General features: G+C 39.9%; 2 protein-coding genes across 8 annotated transcripts in view; both read left to right on the top strand.

Annotated features, from left to right (window-relative positions):
* FAM184A (family with sequence similarity 184 member A) overlaps positions 1–5,866 on the top strand; it is a 71,034-nt gene extending 65,168 nt beyond the window's left edge. For all 6 annotated transcript variants that reach the window (XM_041423899.1, XM_041423898.1, XM_041423895.1 and 3 more), the window contains 2 exons: positions 2,220–2,422; positions 4,108–5,866. In XM_041423899.1, the coding sequence (XP_041279833.1) occupies positions 2,220–2,422; positions 4,108–4,189 (285 nt within the window). In that variant the 3' untranslated portion in view covers positions 4,190–5,866. The remainder of the gene's footprint in view (positions 1–2,219; positions 2,423–4,107) is intronic.
* Positions 5,867–9,319: 3,453 nt separating this feature from the next.
* The window catches only part of MCM9 (minichromosome maintenance 9 homologous recombination repair factor), a 48,591-nt gene continuing 34,479 nt past the window's right edge, over positions 9,320–23,431 (top strand). Inside the window, exons 1-7 of one of the 2 annotated variants that reach the window (XM_041423783.1) lie at positions 9,320–9,438; positions 9,851–10,302; positions 14,046–14,362; positions 16,044–16,125; positions 17,064–17,264; positions 19,416–19,541; positions 20,762–20,881. In XM_041423783.1, coding sequence (XP_041279717.1) covers positions 9,993–10,302; positions 14,046–14,362; positions 16,044–16,125; positions 17,064–17,264; positions 19,416–19,541; positions 20,762–20,881 — 1,156 coding nt within the window. In that variant the 5' untranslated portion in view covers positions 9,320–9,438; positions 9,851–9,992. Of the gene's footprint in view, positions 10,303–14,045; positions 14,363–16,043; positions 16,126–17,063; positions 17,265–19,415; positions 19,542–20,761; positions 20,882–21,422; positions 22,969–23,431 lie in introns of those variants that run through there. The other variant, XM_041423784.1, reaches the window with a different exon arrangement.

The following is a 23,431-nucleotide window of genomic DNA, read 5'->3' as shown; positions in this document are numbered from 1 at the left end:
AGTACTTCAGCTTCAGATTTCCATAGTGATAATTCACATATTTTTAAAATATGCTTCTATCACTTAAAATGTTTAGACTTTAGAAGTGTCTTGTATGCCAGTACATTCTGCTCTTTCATTTCATGAGTCGTGGATAATGTTACTTTATTTTGTCAAAGCACATACTGTGTTATTGGAGAATGAATTACAAAGAAACTGAAAATCTCGTTCTCTTTTCTTTTTTTTTGTTAAAAAAAAAGACGTTTTAAGTTACTACAGGCTTTTGCATATTAATGCAAAATTACAGCCATTGCAGTATGTGTTAGAGCTTCTCTAATTTCTGCAATTGATCTGTTTAGTATAGTATTACATTCTTACATCTAAAGTTTCTTAATACTTTGCATGAATTTCATGGAAACAATTCACACAATTTTCTCTCCAGATTTGACTGCTTCAGAAGCATAGACTGTTTCATAGAAAATATTATATAAATTGTAATATTTTTCTAAGCACTTACGTGGATAACATACATTTTCCAGAAATTAGCCACCTGTGTAGCACACAGATTTAACTGCAGTTTGTTTAACACACTGTTTTAATTACAGCAGATATTGTCCTGCAAGTGTATTTTACATACAGTTGGTTACTTTCACCAAACTATTTCTTCTTACTTCTTGTTTCTTCAGCTACTACAGCACACACATATGGGACAATCTTAGCCTAATCCTTTGTAGCTGATGATCATTCAGTGTGATGCTTAAAACCCTCGTTTTTTCTATTATAGCTTTCTGTTAAATTGTCAGGGTACTTTAATTGTGTATTGACAAACACCCACAAGTATGTGTGTGCAATTAGTATCATTGGCATCTGCTAACACTGGAGAGGTCAGGCACTGAAATCCAGTGAGCCTAAGAGAAGAAAGTGCAAACAAACAATAGGACTCTGTCTCCAGCTGAACTTGTGCCCACCCTCGAATAGAACAGCTCTCCTGTTTCAGGTGGAATTCTGCTGGAAAATATTACATAGGAACAACATGAGATTCCACTTGCCTTTCACTTTATTTAGTTCACATATATGTAGTTAATAAGCCCTTAAGGGGTTTTTCTCCTAGCTGCTTTGTTAGGGTTGCATATAAGTAATTGAAAGAAATTATTTATTTAAATAATACATAATTCATTGTATTTTTCAGCAAGGAAGTTTTTTATTGCTCTGGGTATGTCAAAAACTCCTATTTTTGGAAATAAGGCACTTTGAATTTTAGTATTTTATTGTGGACGTGAAGAATGTGATAGAAGTCAGAAAATACACACCATGTCCTGTCAGACAGCCATTTAAAAGAAAAGTGATAAAATTATTTGAAACCTGCTTCTGCATTAAAATAGCTATAAAAACAGAGAGGATCACTGCCTCCCTTGTATGATGTGTTCTGGAATGTAAAATAGTGGAATAAAAATAGATTTTCTAAATATTTTGAATCCCTTGAAATACTGTCAAGAGAAGTACAGAGAGTATTGTAAAAAAAACATGTTCAGTTGTGCCATCTGGTGTCTAGAAGTGGCAGCTGTATTAGCATCAAAGCCAGGCCTTTTGTGCAAGAAACTGGACTTCTGTACAGTAATATTTTTATCTTTAGCTGTGTTGCTATAATGCTTTACTGACTGAGAGGGTGTAATTGCAGAGAAAGAAGCGTAGGTGCTTTTCTAGGTTTTATGGTCCAGTGACCAAAATGTGCCTCAGTGATGAAGTGAAATGTGTTGGAGAGACCCATTTTTTTATCATTTAAATTTGCTGTAATTGCATTTGATAGCAGAGCTGTTTCACAGCTATGAAGAAAAGATTTAAGTAAACATGAAAGATTTAACAGACTGAAAGGAAATTTTCCACAAGATTGTCAGTCTCCAGTGTATAAATAGAACCAATACATGTTTAAATAGAACCAATGTTTCAATATAACCCAAATGTTATATTGAAAGATCATATACTCATGTTATATAGTCATTGATTATTGCACTAAATCATAATAGCTTAATCATTTTGATTGGAAATTGGATTTTTTCTGTGAAAATTTGTGGTGTTCAGGTTAACAGAAGAATACAATTGGAAAAAGAGCCCAATCTGTCCCAATTCCTCTCCTTCAAAAAAACCTCCAAACCAGCCATCAATAAAACTTTTAAATTAGCCAATGTCCTCATCTGTTCCGGTGCAAGAAGCCTTCCTTACATTTGTTATTTTCAATGCAGCAAAAGAAGAAGAACGATAAATCAACAAACAGGTTTGTGAGTGTCCCCAATCTAAGTGCTCTGGAATCTAGCGGAGTGGTGGGCAATGGACATCCAAACCGCCTGGACCCCATTCCTAACTCACCCATCCACGATATTGAGTTCAGCAGCAGCAAACCACTTCCACAGCCAATGCCACCCAAAGAGCCCAAGACGTTTTTGAGGTGAGCACTGCCTCACCAATCTTTTTGGTTTTTTTTGCTTAATTTTGGAAAATTTTGCATTCTTATTGAGCTGAATCCCACTTGCTCTATCAGCCTTTCAGAGGTACAAGTACTCTTACAGCGGTTTTAATTTTTACATTATAATTATAACCTCTTTATAGTATTCCTTTTTATTGTAGACCTTGTTGAAATGTGTAGTCTCTCACTTTTTCCTAAGCCTCGAACTTTGAAAACCCTTATAAATACCTTAACAGAATTCATGTGCTTCCAATTGTTTACATATATGAACAATTGTTTTAGATATTTGTGTTATTTACTGGTTTTCATTTAGGAATTGATACTAGCACGAAGGTTTTTTTATTTAGTAGTATATTATAATGATTTTTGTGTAAGAAAATTTTCCGTGCTAGGTGAATGTTTTGTGTTTCCTCTTTCCTCACTTATATGAAATTGTTTCATAGTAGTAACCTTACTGCAGCAACAGGAAATGTACAGGCTTGGGTGCTTAATGCTGAGCTTCCAGTAATCAAAACCAGCATTAAAGTCTCAAGTAATTCTCTCACAAAATAATCTGCTAAATTGAATAACTTAAAAAAGGCATTTTAGAGGCAGGATTTTAATCTTTCATCTTGATATGCCCACATATTAAATGCACTTAAGTGCTGTACTTTGTATCTAGTAGGTGCTGATCTCTTACCTCTAAGTTGCCAACTTAAATGTAGTTACTGGTTCCACAGCTGGTTGTTTGCTCTCTCCTTTGGTTTAATGCAAAAGATCATATACCTGGCAACAGCTAACTATAAAGGGAAAATCTAAAATAGATAAGGGAAAACAATATTTTTCAAGAAAACCTTTTTTTAAAAAAAAAAAGAAGTACTGTTGCTATTTTTTCCTGTGCATGTTATGTGCATGAATATGCTCAGATAATCTATAAGCATGCATGTGCATGACCCCATGGACTGTGATTCTGGAATTTTCACTCCAAAATGTTTTGTGCTCTGTATTATCCTATAGTAGAAATTATTTTATTACCTATTTTTATTGATAAAGGAATTTGTGTAATTAAATTTAGATTATTCTTTCCTGCTCATTTTGTGAGAATGTTAAGTTTTCAAAGTGGTGCCAAATGCTGTTTACAGCACAGCAGTTTGTTTTTTCTAGTATCTTGGCATATTTTAAGTGAGTGCATGAACAATTGCAAGTGATATTTGTGATGGGTATAATTACAAAAGTGTGTATTTCTGTTCAGTTGCCAGCCAGTCTTTGTGAGCACATGTCTGCAAATATGATGTTAGCATCATATTTTTCAAAATTAACTTTACCACAGGAAAAGGATGCTAAAAGAGGACCTTCTACAGTCATGCTTTTCCAAGAAAACTCTTTTTATTCTTCCTACAGCTCTTTATGAGATTTAAAATTATGTTTTCCAAAATATTACTTGCCCACCCTGTAATGTGGCTTCTGAACTGACTTGTGCTGCTGATGCTCTCCAATGGAGTGGATGATCACAGATTCTATAGGGAGACATTAAATCACATCCTAAGGCACACTGATAACTAATCCATGGAAAAACAGCCTGTGTTCCTTACTGAATACTCTCTGTGATTTTTTTTTTCTTCTCCTAACAGCTGTACTTTTCACGTAGTTGTAGGATAATTGTTTTTTTTTTCTTTTTGTGAATTTAGCCCTCCTCAGACTGATGCCTCACCAGTGGCTTCACCAGACCCACAACGGCAGGAGTGGTTTGCCCGATACTTTACGTTCTGAGAGATGATTTGTTTTTGTGGCACAGCGTGATGTGGACTGTTTATAAAGAGCATGACCTTAAGTAAACCCTCATGTGAACAAGCTTTCCTGTAATTTGTCAAACACTGTGAATGAGAAAGTATTTGTCTTTCTGATTTGAAACTGCACTGTATTTCCTGTTATATTTGTTGGAATCACCTGACATGGTACTATACAATATGTGTAATTATAACTTATTTTTATTTAAAATGGAAGACTCTTTAAACTTTGTAATTACTGCATAATAAATTTTGGTAGAACAAACATAATGCTTTTCCCCCCTTTTTCCTATAAATGTGTTTTCTTTGATTTCAGGTAAGGCTTTTCCCCCCAAATAACATAATTGCATGGTTGCTATAAATACAACTTCAACTGTAAAAGGAAAAATATGTATCTCTCACTCTCTCCAATTTGGGTGGGATATGTTTAATGCATCCCAGTTCTGTTACTTTGTAGCAGTTTATAAACCTTCTCTGGCTAACATTTAAAAGGAAGAATGCTAAATAAAAACTAGTGTAGCTGCTGGCCTTCAGAGCAGATGGATTGTGACAGAAGATGAAAAAAGCCACAAACCAGGAGCTGTTCATTGGGGAGGGGGGTTGACTCCTCACCTATTGCTTATGAAACTTCACCATCTAGTTATAATCAAAGATTTTATCATTGAATTTAAACAGAAACTGTTCCCACAGGTTCTATATTACTTTTATGAATACTAACAAAAACAAATGCTTGAAATATTTAGAAACCTGTTTTAGGTATCTCTGTGTAAATCAAGAATCTACATTTTGAGCATATAGTTTTGCTTTGGATAAAATTCGTGTCTGAAATGAAAAAAAAAGAAGCCACAAACAAATACCAACTACACTACTTTTTCCCATTAATACATACTACAGATACAGGTCTTTCATTAAAACTTAGTTACCTTCCCTTGTCTATATTAAATTTTTTTCTTCTTCTTAAACTAATATGTGAAACTGTTTTTCAGCTAGTGAGCATGATTCCCCAGTCTATACCTTTTATGATGTCAGTGTTGCTCAAGAAATTTGTTGCAGTGTAGAGAAAACCAGAGCTTGTCTTTTTTATATTTTTTTCATTCAAAGATTACCACAAATTAACTCACACTGGTAGTCTCAGGGAGAATATTGTCTTTGTTTTATGAATGTATTTTTAAGCTAAATCTCTTATCTTTTAAAAGCAAGAAAAAAATATGTTTGAGTTATTTGAATAAGGTTCTAGTTAGCATATACAAAGGTCTTGAACTTTAATATTTCATCTAAAGCCCTAACTGCATCCTTTTTTTGCTATATGCACAAAGGTAAATACCCAGATGAAGATACTTGCTAATTACAATGAGTTTTATATGTACTATATGTATAAATGAAAAATTTGTATGTTTTCATATAAACGATATAAAAATCTTCTAAATGCACATTTAAAAACTTCTATCATATAATTCACCTTGAAAACACCACTGAAAGCTGTATTCTGGTGATGCTGCCATGGATTAAAAATGTATACATCAGATTTTCTGTAGCTGGTGGACTCAACTGTAGGTATATGCAACTTTTTAATTTTAGAAGAAAGCCATATTGGGCAAAATGTCAGATTTCTTGGCTGTTACCCAAAATAAAATTCACTAGATCATTTTGTTACAATGTTCTGAAGTGAGTGTCGTGTATTTTTTCTTGCGTGCTTTGCAAGGGATCATCTGCTTTCTCCCATCTTCAACTTCATTTGTGCATTTTTACATATGGAATGAATAACTGAACAGGAATACAAATATAATGGTCCCTCAATTTACCTATTCAGTGAAAGGTGTGCCCATTTTTACTGGTAGGCATCTGAATGTTAAGAAGCTCTCAGTTACCATGTCTGCCACACTCAGCAGTTGTACCACTGCCTTATCAGTCTCCTCAAACCAAAGAAACAGCCAAAAAAATGTCCCAAAACCAAACAAAAATAAAAAGTCAAAAAAACAACCAGAGGAAAGTAAGAAAAATTCTATTTTCTACCAAATGGCGTTGAGAACTCTGTAAAACGTATTTGTAAAAGAAGTCAGTATCTGGCTTTTGCGATTAAGGAACTTGCATGATGACAATGCCACTGTGTTCCTGATCTTTGCAGTACCTGGCATTCTGGAAAAAGCTAAAAGTGCAAGGATTCATGAGTTCATAGGCAGCCTCAGCCTTGGCTGCCAAGAGACACACTTTAGGGCATAGTCTGGAGCCCAAGTTTTACAGCCACATGAACATCCAGCCATGTTCATACTGCCTGGTCTAAACCTTTCCCTAACCTGTGGGATCCATGAGCTCTTCTCAGCTCTCATTAATGGGCACTTCTGTACTCTCCTGGAAAAAACCCAGATTGAGGGCACACACTGTATTCTGCAAAACTGAAAAACAGAGCAGTTTTAAGTCTTTGTCTTCATTACCACACAAAACTAAAAGGAGGGACCTGAAAGCAAATATAGTAATACTGGTTTATGTAAGAAAGCCATTATTCCAAGTGGAAAGCAGAGCCAAACCAGGCAAGTGTTCCAAGCCCAGGACAAGAGAGCTTTTCAGGCTGGTAACTGCCAGCACTGTCTCCATCCGCTAGTTTGAAACAATTACTTTTCCCTGTCCCATTTTGCACCATGACTTCAAAAGATGCTACCTCATGGGTTTTTGAAAGGGCCTAATACATTTTTTAATAACTTCTTGTTGAGCAAATATTTCTTCATTACTCAACTAAGCACATAACAGTTACTAGTTACTATTAGATAATAGTAAGTTGATAAATAACTTCAGCTTTTTCTTGTGGGAACCACTGCATGATCACAGCCTCTACATGCCAACATCTGCTACTTGCTCTGTAGTTGAAAAATCAGCTGCCCCAGTTGCAGGCAGCTGCACTGTTTTTCATACTGCTGCACTGGTTGTTTAGCTACCAACACAGTGTGAGGAAGCACACATGGACAACTCCAGGAATTCAGGGATGACAGCTCTGCCATGCCAGAAGCCAGGTAACTGTTAACAAATGTGCAGCAATAACTGTGTCTCATTATTAGAAAAGAGCAACCTGGTTTTGTACCTTGCAAAGCCAGCACTATTAAACGGATTAAAGTTGACACTGAAAGCATATGCCAGAGAAAGGGCTTGTTTTGACTTTTCATAGAGAACAATTTATATTTTAAGTGCAGATCTCAGCAGTATCTTGGCAGCTGTTTCTATTGGTTACAACAGGACCATTTCATAAAACAAAATGTATTTTTTTTCTAGAGACATATCTAGGGGTTAAAACACTTCCTCTTTATAATCCCCATGATGCAGTCTTTAGCTGTTGAGGATTTAGGCAACATCTACAAGTACCCTGAAGTTTGTCTTTGCAAACAATGCAGGAGAGGTAACTTCCATCCACTGCTTCACCAGACAGGAGTCCTATGCAGAAATCCTGCTCTGATAGCATGTGGAGTAGCAATTCAGAGAAATCTGATTTGTGATTTAAAGCACCTGTGAAGTTCCACACAAACTTTTTCCCCAAACATTCCAAGACCATTCCCTTCTTTGCTGGCCAAACATTATTCAGGAACTCACGGATAGTAAGAAAATATCATCAAGAGGTGAAGTAACCACTGCAGCTTTCTTATTCATTAAAATTTAAATAGGACTGGGAGGGGGGAAAACCCATCATGCTAGACATTAAAATTAATTATCTTAGTTTCATTAAGGCACTAAAGCAGTTGCTTTACATATTAAAGCCATACATCATAACTTGATAATAAGGCATCTAAAGGATATTATTTATGTTTGAAAATTGTTGATTTAAAATACAAACTGCATACATTTCTTTTGAAACGTTTTTATTATAGAACTATTGGTGCTATTATGGTACACTTTTTGGTTAAGATCTTACATGGACAGTGATTTTTGTTTTGATTGCCTATCAAGAATTCATCATTAACACAGGCTAACAATGGGAGGTCCTGGGATTGAGAAGCTCAATGGAGAAAAGTTTTAAGATCGCTCAACACTTCAAAGTTATGGGGACATTAAGCTGTGCTCTGTGATATTGCAAGACTTGAATGGATGTATGAAAAAGATTCTAATACCTTCTCAGAGGTACCAAGAAAACATGCAAGTAAAACAGAAGACAATCGCTGGGAGCCTAAGAAGGGCAATATGTTTCTACCTAACCTCTGTCACTCTCTCCCTGTCCTCCCACCCTGCCCATGCATACTTCTCTGATTCTTTTATTTTTTTTTCTTCGCCTCTTTTACTATTAAATAAAATATATCAATTTTCCACACCAACATTTAACCTCCTTTGGTTTTAATAATGTGTTTTGAATATATTTTGAACCTTCAAAGTTCTTTCCGTTTGATACATAGACTTCATTTCCTTTGCTCTTCTGAGTTTAAACCGTATCATAACAGCCTGGAACACGATTTTGATATAGCATTAGCTAAAACCCAAAATATTTCAAATAACTGTAGAGCATGTCACTGGGTTGTTATATGCAGGGAAAAAACACAGATAATAAATTATTCAAAATACCGTACTGCAAATTCTAGGCATAAGCAAAAGCTTTACAGCCTGCAGCAAACCCTGCTTTTTGGTTTCATTAATAAAATCCCCAAACTCCTCAGACTCTGTTACACCCTCATGAAGAAGGGGAAGTGGCTGGTTTGTCATGCAGCTCTCTCTGAAGAAGCCAAATTTAGACTTCGAGGTGTAACCCACGGAGGTGGAGAGGGAGCTTGTAGGAAGCAGCTTCTGCCGCCTCGAGGCTTCCCCTCGAGGGAACCCCTCGAGCCCACCGCTCCCTTTCTCCCGCCTCGCAATCCTCCACGCCGTGCGGGAGCAGCGTCTGTCTCCACGGGGTGCAGAGAGCGGCACCGCTGCACGGAGAAGCCGCAGATGGAGCTCTTGTTCCCGAGAGGCCGGGAAGCTGGAGTGTCCCACGGAGCGCCCTCGTGCCGGGCCTACCGCCCCTCTCCACTCCCGGACGGGCCGGTTCTCCCGGGGGAAGCGCTCCGGCATCCTGTCCGGGCCCGGGCCCGGCCCCGGCCGCTCTCCGCCGCGCCCCGCCCCGCCCCGCCCCGCTCAGGGCCCGCCGGGCCCGGGCGTGGAGCGGCGCCGAGGGGCGGGGACGGAGCCGCAGCCGCTCCTCCCGCCGGCTGAGGGAGCTGCGGGGCTGGCGCAGCGCGGCGGGAAGCGGCGGGAGCGGGGCGGCCGCGGAGCGCCTGGCGGGTGGGTGCAGGGAGCGCAGCGCATCCCTCGCTGCCCGGCGCTGAGCGGGACGGGACGCGCTTGGGGCAGCGCCCGCCCGGCCGCCTTCAAAACTTGCCGTGCTGGAGGCAGCCGGGACGGGAGGGCCGGGCAAGGGGCTGCAGCAGCCGCCTGCCCTCATCGCCTGCACGGCGAGGGAAGGGAGAGCTGCCCAGCTTCGCTTCTCGCACTACCGGGAGGAGCGCTCCGCCCCTCCCCGCCCATCCCGGCGGGAGGGCGGCACCGGCTGGCGGGGGCGGGCCGGGCCGGGTTGGCGGGAGCCGTCGCTGAGGGGCAGGGGGCTTGGGCCGGCCCCGGTGGCTGGCGCGGTCCCGGTGCCGGGCAGCGGCGGGCGGACGTGCCGCCCTGACGAGGTTTTCCTACCCGAGCTCAGGAGCCGCGCCCCGCCCCTCCTCGCCTGGCTCCTCGATGGGCTTTTCCCAGGGAAAGACAAAGTTTCCCGCGCGGCCATAGCGGGAAGCGCGGCTGTGTGACCGCCTCGGACGCCCTGCCCTCCCCGCGCAGCGAGGGACAGCATGGTGCTCAGCGCGGACCAGGTGAGCCTCATCGGGCAGGTGTTCGAGTCCTACGTGCTGGAGCACCACAGGGACGAAATCCTGGCCATCCTGAGGGAGGCGGACGACCAGGCGCACTACCCGGTCGTCGTCGACGCCTTGACGCTCTTTGAGACCAACATGGAGATCGGGGAGTACTTCAACGCCTTCCCCAGCGAGGTGCTCCCGATTTTCGACAGCGCGCTGCGCCGGGCCGCGCTGGCAGCGCTGCAGGAGAGCGCGGAGCCGGCACAGCTCAGCCTCAAGCAGAACCTCCACGCCAGGGTCTCGGGTGAGTGGCGGGGCGGGGGCTGCGGAGAGCTGCACCTCCCAGCCAGGACTGCCAGCGGTCCTTGGCTCTTCAGGGAAACTGCCACAATTTCCTTGCTCTGTAACAAGCTATTGGGGCGCCGTGGAATGAGCAAGTTTGATTCTTGCCGTTGCAGTGTTTGAAGCAGAGGGACTCCTTAGTGTTTATTGAGCAGCAGAGGACACGTGCAAGCACTTGGATGGGTGTAGACCAACTCCCGAAGAAAAGCTGTGGCCATCCCTACTGGCCTGCGTGTCTCTCACTGGTCAGGGCTTACACTAAAGCCTTTCCAGGGCAAAGACTCCTCAGAGTAGCAGCTGGTCTTACATTATTTCTTTTAGACAGAAGGTGTAGAGAGAAGAAAAAGAAAAAAGGAGAAAATAGTTTTAGAGGAAGATAAATAGTTCCGAAGTTTTACTGCAGGTTGACTTCCCCTTCCAGTTGGCTCTCAGTCCTTATTGGCTCCAGCCATCTTCCAGAAGAAGCAAAGTCTAAATTTTGAGTTGTCTTGTAACAATTTCATCTGAAACTGTTGAATTTTGTGCTTAACTGTTATAAAATTGCTTATCATAAAATTGGAAGGAACTGTTGGAAGGTGTGATCAATAATGGAGGATTCAGTAACGTTTTCACTGCCAGGTGATATATCATTATCCCTTATTAGTGGGAAATTTTTAGTAGCTTTGAGGGTTGGTAAATGTGGAGTGCAGGTTCTGGGATTGAAATGTCTTTTTTGCTTGTTGGGGGAAACTGGGTCAGCAGTGGCATCATCCCTTCTGGTCATTTCTGATCACAACAATTTGGAGCAATAGTCTGCAAAGCCAAGAGCTGGCAGCCTGTGTTTCCCTCCCCTGCCCTGTTGTGGAGTGGCTTATGATCATTCAGTCTTTTGGCAGCTTGAATTTGGATAAATCACAGTTGTTAAATAGGCCTGTGAGTTTCCATTAAAATGTTGTAATGACAATGCATACATCAGAAATATATTTAGCCTGTGGTGCTGAGGAGCTTGTACGCAGCTGCTGAGTATGTGAGGTAAAAGGATGGCCTCTGGTACTGCACTGAAATTTGACCTCAGGCACCTTCCTGTACCTATGAAAGCAGGAATGAGGTAAAACTTTCCTCCTAGTGTTCTGAGATGCATTTACATCATTCAGGGCTCCAGCATGAATAAAGACTCCAAGTATGATTATTTGGAAAGCTGACCGGAAGTATTAGAAGGAACACAGCACGGAGAGATGATCTCTGCATGAGTAGTGGTGTCTCTAAGACATTCCTTTTCCTCTTATCAGCCTCTTTCTGGAGCTGATCATTCCTCCCACAGTGATGTTTTGTCTAAATATCCCCTTATCAACATCTGGGAAAATTAGCCCCCTTGATCAAATAGTTGTAGTAACTGATAAAAGCAAGCCTTGACTGATCATTGGTAGAAAAATTCAGTCAGCAGACTCACAGATAATTCCATCCATAAGCTGGAGAGAAGTTGGTGAAGAACAGGGAGTTGTCCTTGAGAGGTCCAGCTGGATCAAAATAACAAATGTCCTCAGAATTTGGTTAGTGTTCTGTACCACCGAAAGGCTCACTGCAGAAGAAACAAAAGAAATAACCTACATTTTCTATAGCCTTTTTTTTCCCATGATACTGTTACCTTTTAAGTGAGTGCTGATTATCTTCAGGATTCTCATCTTGGAGTGCCACCTCCCATTCCCATGTCAGATAAGGAGGGAATGAGAACGTGGTGCACTGTTCTTGGTGGGAGCAGCAGGCAACTACCATGAGTGTGGGTGATGGTATCTGTGTGTCAGGCTGGGAATTAAGTGAGGAGAAGTGATTTTGCATACACCAGATATAAGAAAAATCTCAACACTTTCTACCAATATGGACAGGGCATCGAGGGGTTCAAAAAAGGATGGAAGGAGTGTGGGTATGCAGTAATTAATAATGGGTGATTGCCCTGAATTCACTGAAGAAAGTAAAAGTTCTTTATCTGAGTTTCAGCATTGTAGGAATTTGATTGTATGGCTTCTACTTTTTGCTACAAATCCATTAATTTTTTTTTTCCTTATTTATCGTTAGCCTGAGCGCCACTGTGTTTGTTACTGAAGGCCAAGCTGCTTCTGATATTTTTAATAGCTTTTTTGTGACTAATACAGTAAAGTTGATTCCAAGAGACACATACTCAATTAAAGAATTTGTCAAGCAGTCTAGTGTGATCAGAATGAAGGCTCTTTTTGTCACATTTAGACTCTTGTCTCTTCAAAATTCGCAGAGATGATCATCATATATCCTGACAGCAGTGCTGCAGCTCTCTCTAGTGTAAGATGTGTTGCATTTTTGCAAAGCTTTTTCAGGGGCATCAATACTGAACTAAGGAAAAAAAAAAGCCAAAACAGGTGGAGAAATAACGGATTTTTTTTCCCCTGAACTGACTAGAAATGCAAATCTGTGGTAGAATGAAAATTTCAACAGGCTCAGTAGAACATTTAAATAGCTTTATTAGAGTCAAACAGAAAAAAATTGTTTGCAGTTCTACAAAATATTGCATCCTGATTATTTAATTCTACTTTTTCTACTTTATTCTCTTATCTTTTAAAATTAGTTCAATAGTTAAAAATATTTTCTTTCAACAAAAACAGAAGGTCAAGTGTTGCTTAAAAGCATCAATCTGGAATGTTTCTGCATGTCTGAAATAAGGAATTTGGGTTTGAAAACACTGAAACAAATATGACTTCTTTTTTTTTTTCAGCCAAAGTCACTGAGAAGATTTGACCTAAATGCACAAATAGTTTCAGTCCCCGTATTATTTCCTAGCAGATTTGTAGTTTTACATCTCTGTAGAAAATATTCCAAAATATTTTGGAAGTAAAGATAAGAAATTAAGTTTATAATTATTCATATCTTGTAGCTCATTACTAATTTCTGAGTAGGCATACTTTGCTCAGGTGAGCATTTTAAGACCATTTACTTTTATAAAGACTTTGTAGGTTGTTGAGATTAATTCTTCCTGAGATTTCAGCCACTCTGGTGCCAAATTATGGGTGATCACTTGAGCAGGATTAGCACACGACTGAACTGGCTGCTGGGGTGGAATTTAGGGAGAGCAAGTGGAAAGTGTCCTGTCACTATGCATTTGAATATACAAGTGATTTTGCTTTGGCTGTGTTCATAACCCCTTTACATTCTTTTTATGCTATCTTCCTTGTGCTCAAGGTTTACTGGTATGCAGTGTGGATTTAAGGTCAAATGCTCTCTGATTATGAGTTTGCCCAGACTTGAGAATTCACACAGTATTCACACAGCTACATCTGTTTAACTCTGGGAATGACATTGGTCCACAATTAAGTAGCATAACTAAAAATTTGTCATTCAGATAAACCAATTGTAGAATAAATGACATCTGCAAAAAGAACATCTGAATTAATACAGATATGGGAACATCAGGATCTGTTGCCATGAATGGAAACTGTTCATGACTATTCACCCCTTGGCAAGAGTGGGAGAGTAAACTGGCAGTGTTTTCAGCTAGTGCTCAGTGTCTGATGATTTTCACCATCTGAGGACAGTGAATCAGATTTATGGTACAACAGATGAATAGTTGAATCATGTTTATGAAACACTAATAACAATGGCTACTGCTTATGTGTCTGGCATGTTTTCTAGTATTTCTGTTTAATTGCATTGTAAGTCCTTGTTTGATAAGCACATGCTGCACATATTTCTGTCTAACAGGTTTGCCTGTTTGCCCAGAGCTGACTCGAGAGCACATTCCTAAATCCAAGGATGTGGGACACTTTTTGTCTGTTACTGGCACTGTCATACGTACCAGTTCAGTGAAGGTTTTGGAGTTTGAGCGGAGTTACATCTGCAACAAGTGCAAGCACGTGTTCGCCGTCAAGGCTGACTTTGAGCAGTACTACGCATTCTGTCGTCCAGCAGCCTGTCTCAACGAAGAAGGCTGCAACTCAACCAAATTCATGTGTCTCTCTGGAACAACCTCTTCTCCTACCTGCTGCAGGGACTATCAAGAAATCAAAATTCAGGAACAGGTAAGGAAAAAAAAATCCCTGTAGACAAAAGGGGAAGGTATTACATTATAGATGTCTACTGTCTAAAACAAATGCCAGAGATGACTGAAAGAAGCCAGGTCAGAACCCATTGGTCAGGGATTTCTTGTCAAAGAGTTAAAAATTGAGCCAACATGTAAACCATACTTCTGTTACTGGGTAATACCATTAGATATTGTGCAAAACAGCAGCAGTAAGGGAATAGATGAAATTTCCATAGATGAAATTCCATTGCATGTTGAATCCCTGTAACACCAAGTGTGCATTTTTTCTCTAAGCACTTCCTGTGCACGATGCTGATGTTCAGCGCTGGTTCTGAGGACTAAAGCTAGCTCAGTGTTGGCCAGGGCCAGCTGTAGCTGTGCAGTGTGGTCATGGTGTCTGCAAGTGTTCTTCCCTTCAGCCAATATTGAACTCAACAATTATTGCATACGTGATCCTTACAGAACCTGCATACAGAATTTGCATGTTTTCTGATGGTAGCCCTGGGTGGAAGTGAAGACAAGGTGGAGGAGAAATGTATGAAGTTAGAAATGAAGATCTTAAAAGTTCAGAATACCAAAAAATGTAAAGGAATAAACTTTCTAGGAAATAAGCCCATATTGCATGAACATATAATGATTGTTTCTGACATATGGGAAATCTCTATAACTTAGATTTTGTTATACTGTGTGACACACAAATCTCACTGGTAGGAAGAATTTTCAGCAACATGGGCTTGTTAAAAACAGTAAAGTTAAACTAAGAGTGAATTTCCCTTGTGTTTCCTACTGAGCTCTGCAAATAACTGTGCATGTGCCATCAGTACTGACAGTGATGTGAACTGCCTGTGGCCATTTAGATAATACACAAGGGTGAATTAACCTTCCTAGGCACGAGAGAGTGAATACGTTTAGAATTCTGGCACGTATGACTTGGGCTGCAGAATGAAAAGGTACTTCTGACTGTTGTTCTTGTGCAGTGGATACTCTCAAAACTATTGCAAGCTCTAAATGTAAATGGAAAGATTGTTGGAAATGGACTGTGACAAGATTGCACAGACTTTGCCCTGGAGAAAAGAAAAAGAATTACAGGAGTTACTGGCACATTTGTCAATATATATTTGGGTTTTCCTGTTTTTGATTTAATCCTTGACACCTAGGTGTATACTTAATCTCAGACTGTCAAGTCATGGTTAAATACCAGAAAAATACAGAGAATATTCACTCTGTAGTGAATACAGAATACAGAGAATATTCACTCGAAGCATTATCTAACCCATGCACATGCCTCAGTACCCAAAGTCAACTTTACACATCAAACAAGTACTAGTTATTACCTAGTAATAACTCAAACTATAATAAAAAAAAAATTGGTCTTTCAAATGACCTCTTTTAGTGAGCTTTCTTCAGCAAGATACTGAAATCACACAAGGTCTCCCAGCACTGATCACCTTCTGCTAATTAAATACTCAATCCCATTTCCTTTAATATCAGCATTCATTGTTAACAACAACTTTCATTGTTAAGTTCAGGACCGCATTGGCATCCTTACTGTAAGTTTTGTAGTAAAAAGCAAGAACTGACCTCCGTTCCAGGAAAGGACCACAGGCTAGAGCAGCTGTAAATTAAAGGCTTTTGAAAGGTGCAGTTCTTAAGAAGTGCTTTTCCTTTCCATCCCCTAGGTTCAGAGGCTGTCTGTTGGAAGCATCCCTCGTTGCATGGTGGTTGTTCTGGAAGATGACTTGGTGGACAGTTGCAAGTCTGGTGAGGATATAGCATAAATTACTTATGTCTGCACCCACAAGCATTTTTAGTTTTCCATTTGAGATGAATCTCTGTCAGGTGGCTGTCAGTGCTGGGGGCTCCTCGAATGAGGTGTTGTCTGTCATGTTGCTGTTTCAGGCTGAACGTTAGCGAGGCAGCTGATGACCGTTCCAGAACATGTCATGCACCTCCCATGTCAGGTTACATCTTGACTGTTTGACTGATCAGTTACAATAAGTAATGTGTTGTGACATACAGAAAGTACATTAAACCTTGTTAGTGTAGAACACCAAACCTCCCCAAGAGATTGGGTCACACAGCGTGAGGTGTCCCTCCATAGGTTTGGAGAGCCAGGAAACCTGACCTCCTCTTTAAGGAGTACTGAAGGTAGAAAAAGCTACTTGGCATTCAAAGAAGAATTTCATTGGCAGGAGGATGAATGGAGAGTGGACTAAAAATTCTCAAATAGGCACATTTCCACAAGAAATTAATTTGTGGTTGTACTTTCTCAGAAGAATGCTCTACTCAGAATGTTAACAAGTGATTCTGGGGTTCATCACAAAGGTTACCAGAAGCCAAACAAGTTTTGACTAATTCTTTTTTTGTATAATCAATCTAATTGAAAGAGCTTCTGCAGTTTACCAGGAATTCTTCTCTTCTAAAAAAGGAAACAAGCAGAGGTATATCTTTAAGAATTCACCTCCCTTAAACAAAAGTGGAAAGACATAACTTCCTGCCACAGACTTAAGCAACCTACCTTATCTTTGTTTTAGACTTCCAGTAAGTGCAAGAGGTTTTGCTTTTTGTTATTAGATTTTTTTTAACCTTGTTAACTGTAACGAGGATCTAGATCATGTCATTGTGCAGTACAATTGTGCTGAAGTGTCTGCATGTCTCAAGTCAGATGTTATTTTACTAATTTTTGTTGTTACCTCCAGGAGATGACATCACAGTGTATGGAGTGGTAATGCAGAGGTGGAAACCTTTCCACGAGGGTGCACGCTGTGACTTGGAGCTTGTTTTAAAAGCCAACTATGTTAAAGTGAACAATGAGCAGCTAGCAGGGGTTGTAATTGATGAAGAAGTTCGCAAGGAATTTGAAGACTTCTGGGAAAGGCATAAGAATGATCCCTTAGCAGGTTAGTGGTTGAAAGCTTTTCAGTAGGACACTTGGTTGGATAGAGATTAAATCAGTAGTGAAAATACAGTGACTGAACACATTTTCCCCCCATTATCCTATCTCACCACCCATTAATCAAGAATATATTTTTTTCACTACAAGAATACAAAATTCTTACTTTAATATTACTGGGGTAGGGGTGGAAGAAAGTACCAAACCTACTGCATTGATCTTCATCCTCTGAGCTTTCTATTCAAGTCTTTTTGGAACATTTATTAACAAGAAATTAAATGTAAGTATAAGAGAAAAAAATGTTTTATAATCAAGAAAGAAGAAGCATACTTCTCAGAAGAAATAGTGTAGACCAGATCTGCCTTTAGACAGCATGGCTGTTGCCTCTGGGGTGAGAGAGCTGACATACTGTCTCTGCATCCCAAATGAAGCTCTGAATCTTTACCATAGGGATTAGCACACCCCATCTTTAACACAACTCTGGGATGCCTAGGTCCTTGAGTTAGGTGCAGAGGAGCTTTCCAATTCACAATGGCTTCCAGAACAGTCAGTGTTCAGGATGCTGGGTCCTAAACTTACCATGGTCCACAGTCAGCCAGCTTGGAATTGCCAATACTTCTCTCTGGAACTCTGTCCCTCTCCGTAATCTGAGTGCCTTCTCCTGAACTCTGCAGAAGCTCAATGGACTCTTTAGGGTCTCCATCACTAACTTTATTAGGCTGAGAGTCTGTTTTGTAAAACCCTGCAAAAGGCTTAGTCTCCTTCTTAAAGACAAACAGGAGGAAAGGCAGGTGGGAACCTCCCTCAAATGAGCCTGCTCACAATAAGAAAGTGTAGATCCTGTCGATGTTCAAGATTCTGCAGAACTGCATTTCCTGGAAAGCAATTTAATTGCTAGCTTCCTGCTGTTTGGAATGATAACATTCTTCCTTCTGCTATTTGGAGCAAGAATATTTCTTATCACTCTGATTACAACTGTTTAGAAAGTAACTCAGGATCTTCTTTGAAGGTCCCTTTTAATCTTTCATTCTCAGGACGCATTTTGGAAGCCTGCAGGGAGCAATGTGATTTTATCTAATATTACCCATTCTGAATAAATAAATTTGAAGTGGCTACAAGAAAGTTGAGGCGGAAATTAGAAGGACCCTGACTGCCCAAGGTGTCTGTTTCAGTCTGTTTGTCTGAATTTGAGTTGAAATTGAGGGCAAAGATCAAATCTAAGGAGTCTGAGGCCACAGAATGTGTGTGTACCTGTACTGTTTTTCGAGAGATAATGATAGCTACTACTGCATTTTATGTCAGTCATTTAATGATGCTAACTCCTAACTGTGAAGTTAAATCTTGAGTGGTGTGTGGCTGAACAACGTTGTTAAAATTTCACTTTTGGACGAACAAAGATGTGTTAATTCCTTCAGAAGATCTCCAAATGAAACACGTATACCTTAAGTCATCCATTAGGTCCTTATATTTTGCCAGTACCATGTACTTGCATCTAAATTTAAAAGATGAAGTTAAGCTCTCAAAATGGTCACTCTCTTTTATTCCCTAGCGATGGAAGTAACACATGGCATATAACCTGAGACCCTTTACGTGCTGGTAGTGTCAGAATCTCAAAGAACAGAATTAATCCTGTTACATATCTTCCACACCATCAGCATTTCCGGAGCAGATTGAAATATTCTGCTGCTGGAAAGAGACTATAGTAGGGAGGAGGAGAGGGACACAGAGGGATCAAAGGAGAAGGAAGCTAACAATGAGAAAATGAGCACACTATGTGTGCACAGGTTTAAGGCAAAATAAATGCTACAAGTTTTCTTAAATGTACAACACACCAGTTTTCAAGGGGACATTTTTAAATCTGTAAACTTTTAGGTTTCATAGCTTCTACACTTGTAAATGTAAAACAAAAGAATTTGCCTGATGGCGTTTCATTCCTTAAATTGCAATAGGATTGGCTTTGCTGCTTATGATTGTGACTTACTTAACTGCTGTATCATGAAGTTTGAATCAAACAACTGCTCTAGGTCTCATTTAAAGAAAAAAAAAAAATCTCCTTCCTACTTTACTGTTCTTGCCCAAATTATTTGTCAGTGTACATGGGAGTACATGGGAAACCAAGTTTTAACTCTGCTGAGTGCCATTTTTGCTCCTGTTTTAGGGAGGAATGAAATTTTGGCTAGCTTATGTCCTCAAGTTTTTGGATTGTACCTGGTGAAGCTAGCTGTAGCCATGGTGCTTGCTGGTGGTGTGCAGAGGACTGATGCTGCTGGAACTCGAACCAGAGGTTTGTATTGCTTCTAAAAGTATCACATCCTTTGTAACAGTCATTCCCATCCCTGTCCTCACCCACATCCCCCCCATCCTTCCAAAATCAAACCAGTAAGAACTTGGAAGCATAATCATCCGATTTTCTTGAGTGAGAACAAGTTTTAATCAATTTTGACTATTTGAAAATCTCAGACAAGTTAAAGTGGGTGTCTAGACTTCCTCTTTTTACTTTAATTTTTCCCAAATAAAACCCAATAGAAGCAGACTTTCAGGTTTCCATTAGGTAGAATATTAAAGGCAGCTGTTTTATCTGAAACATCTCACTTTTTATTGTATAAGTGACATTTTGAATTTATTTCTAGTAGAATATTCCCAGCAGTATTTGGCATCAAAGGATAGAATCTTAATGTTTCCTTAATGCAGATCACTATAGTACATTAAAAGGAAAAATTAAAAGATTAATTTTACTTCCAAATGCCAGACTTCCATCTGTGGTTGTCACCACATCTCACTTAGTCTTGTAACTCCAAGTTACCTGCCTGCTGATTCGCCTTCTGTTGTTATTAGATGGCAAATATGCCATGTGCCAGGTGGTACAGAGGTCATCATCTGTGTAGGTCATAATAATTTTTAAAAGTATGTCTCTGTATACAAATACAGGATTTTCTCAATTCTCTAACAGCTAAATAAAATTATAGTCATTATATTTGAATTGAAGTTGAATTTTGTAAGAAAACAGTGAAAAAATTTTTGAGCACTTTACTGAGATTGTAGCAGCTGAATTATTTACTTCTGCAATTTCATTGTCAGGAAAATACAAAGCTGTGTAACTGTTAGCAAAGAATTAATTCAACAAAACAGCCTGCTGATTTTATTAGTCCATTTTTGCAATAATTTAAATAACTGAATAGTGGAATGGTAACTAAAACCTGGTATCCTTCTGTTTCATATTCAAGAATGAACTGAGTCTGAGAAATGAGCATTCTGAGATGTAAGAACTTATATTACAGGAAGTGTCAAATACCTGCAAACACTTCACAAGTACTTAATTGTAAATATTTGTGTCTAGATAACTTTATTAAACAATGTATTTATCACACCAAAATAGTGCTGAAATACGTATTTTAATTATATATAGTGCTAAATTTAGGTGAATATGACACATATTTGAGCATTTTGTGTCAATGTTTGTCTATATATGAACTGTCTACTCCTACATCACTGTTTTCCCCCCAGGTGAATCACATCTTCTGTTGGTTGGAGACCCAGGTACAGGGAAATCTCAGTTCCTCAAGTATGCAGTAAAGATTATGCCACGCTCTGTGCTTACAGCAGGAATTGGGTCCACAAGTGCAGGTATGTGCTTCTTCAGCTGTACAGGGTATCTCTCACTCAAGTATGTTTGTATAGAAGCCTTCTACATGTGTGAACATTTGTGCTCAGGTTGTTATGAGCACAGTTGAAGCAGAGAACTGCTGTGGAGGCATGTAAGGCCTGATCTGACTCTCTGCAGTCCTGCCCCTTTGTATCCACGAAGGACTGTGATGAGCTTCCAGCAGGGAGCCTGACAAGCCTCATCCAGAGACACCTCTCAGTGTTTTGCTAGCAGAGAGTGATCTGGACCTGTATTTTTAGCATTTCCCAGCTATGACAAATGTGACATCTTTCCAGAGCTCACGCTGTGTGATGAGCTAGCATCACTGGGTTTCTCCTGAACAGATAATCTCCTCTCTTCTGTTCTTTTATGTGTTCTGTCTGGGTGCCAGTTTGATTTCTGTTTGCTTTCTGGAAATTCACCCCTGTGTTGAGGAATTATTTCTTACTCATGAAGATGGTTTCAGAGAGCAAGAGGTTTTTTTTCTTCTTTTTTTCTCTTTCTTCCTTTTGTTAAATTTAGGTATGTCCCAGCTGGCTTTCAATGCTAGGCATCTTTGCAAGCTCTTCTGGGACAATGTACAGGGTCAGATGACCTCTGCCAATGACTTCATTTGAACAAATGAATATGCTACTTGTATGTTCAAAATCATTAAATAATTAGGGTCAAATCCCAGTGTCTCAGCTAGCATGTGTAACTTGAATATTTCTCAGAGTGCTGCTTATCATTGTATGTCTGGGAAATAGCGTTATTTGCACATGGGAGAACCCATAAATCTTCCCCAGCTATGTATGTACTGAGTGTTCCATAGCTGTGGAGGTGGAACATGACATGATGTTGAACATGTGTGCAAGGAACTTGTTATGAAACACATACGCCTCTGACTTTCCATTCAAACTGTTAACAAATAGGTCTGGAGAGAAGCCAGAGAGAAAATTTTGGCTTAGCATAATCTTTTCTCCACTTTTTGTTGTGTTAAGAATTGAGAACAGTCTGGATAATTTCAGATTTGCTAGGAGACTCGCAGTGACCTGGAGTGAAATTTTGCCATGTATTTCAGTGTGGCTTTGCCCATTTTTGTAAGAAGTGATTTCCTGTGTCCGTTGCTCTCATTCTCTGATGTTGCTGTTGCCTTCTTCACTGCATCTCCCGCCCATGCTTCACCTTCCATGTGATCTGATTTCCAGCTCAGCCATGATGGCTAGGTTCAAAGACATGTCCCTGAAAACAAATATTGCAGTTTATATGCTTATTGTGGTATATGTGCACTAATGATGTGTGGAGGTAAAGTTTCATCTCAATAAAGGATTGTCTTGGGCCTTTAGAGCATCCATATTTCACTTAAATATTCCTTATTTTTAAAAAAACTTCTCTCTCAGTCCTCTTTTCCAAAATGTGACAGCAGCACCAGATTTCTACTTTAGAATTCTTCAGGACTGTTATCACAAGTGAAAATTGAGTGCCTAGCAAGGAATTTTATTAACCTAATTTAATTTCAGGAAACCTTTCCATGGCTAGAACTGGACTAAGGTATTAATATCTAGACTAGGAGTTTGGATGTTGTTTGAATTACTATTTTCTTTGCCTTTTCTGTGCAAGGAGTGTCTTATGAATCTGCTTGTAGCTAGCTGTACCTAACACTGACTTTTGTCAACTTGCTCTCTGTGCAGAAGCTTCAAATTAGTTTGGAGAACTATTAAACTGCTTTACTTTCCTTGTCATAATTGAACACTTTGAATTACCAGTTTCTGCTTTCCCGTGAGAGGACAGCCCTAATGCACATTCTTCCCTCTAGTGTACAAATATTAAATCTCTAAGTTTCACTTTCAGCTAGTTCCTTACTGTACATAAAAAGCAGTCTGAATTGCATTTAACTGCTGCTTCTGGGATTACAGTCCACATAGGCCAAAAGACACACCTGAGACTGGGTAAGCCCTAAATAACTCCTAATAGCTGGGTCCCTCTTTTAGAGAAAACTGCCGGTATCTAACCAGCCTTTAGTAAGATTCTGTGCACTGATACCGTGTGCCCTTTACCCATGTGGTACTGGTTTGGGACACAAGCTATTTAACAGGCATTGAATTAGAATTCTGTGTCCCAAACGGTGTCATACCAGTTTTACTTGGTTTTCTGTACAAGTATTTATTTGTACCAGGACACAACATTCTCCTTGTGCCAAAATTCTCTTTCTTTCCTGGTATACCTTAGGCATCATGTGCTCTGAGATCCACTATGATACTTTGTGCCCCTACAGTATCAGGTGCCTGCTGCAGTCCATTAACCCATACCCACGTGACTGGAATTAGCTTGCAGAATTTCAGAGAACAGTGACCTAACTCCTGCACCTTAATTTGCTGTTGGGCCTCTGCTTTTTCAATCAGGTACCTGCCTTCCCCTCCACTTTCTAAACAAAGTCTGTGCTGTTTTACCTGATTCAGAAAGTACAACCCAGGAGAAAACCCTGCTTTCTTGCTGAAGGTTTGGAAGACCTTCATCTTTCTATCTCACCCACAGGCTTAAGTTGCCCACTT

Source organism: Onychostruthus taczanowskii, unplaced genomic scaffold, assembly GCF_017590055.1.
Source record: "Onychostruthus taczanowskii isolate IOZ18803 unplaced genomic scaffold, ASM1759005v1 scaffold8, whole genome shotgun sequence".
NCBI lineage: Eukaryota > Metazoa > Chordata > Aves > Passeriformes > Passeridae > Onychostruthus > Onychostruthus taczanowskii.
This window is presented reverse-complemented; position numbering and strand designations above follow the sequence as displayed.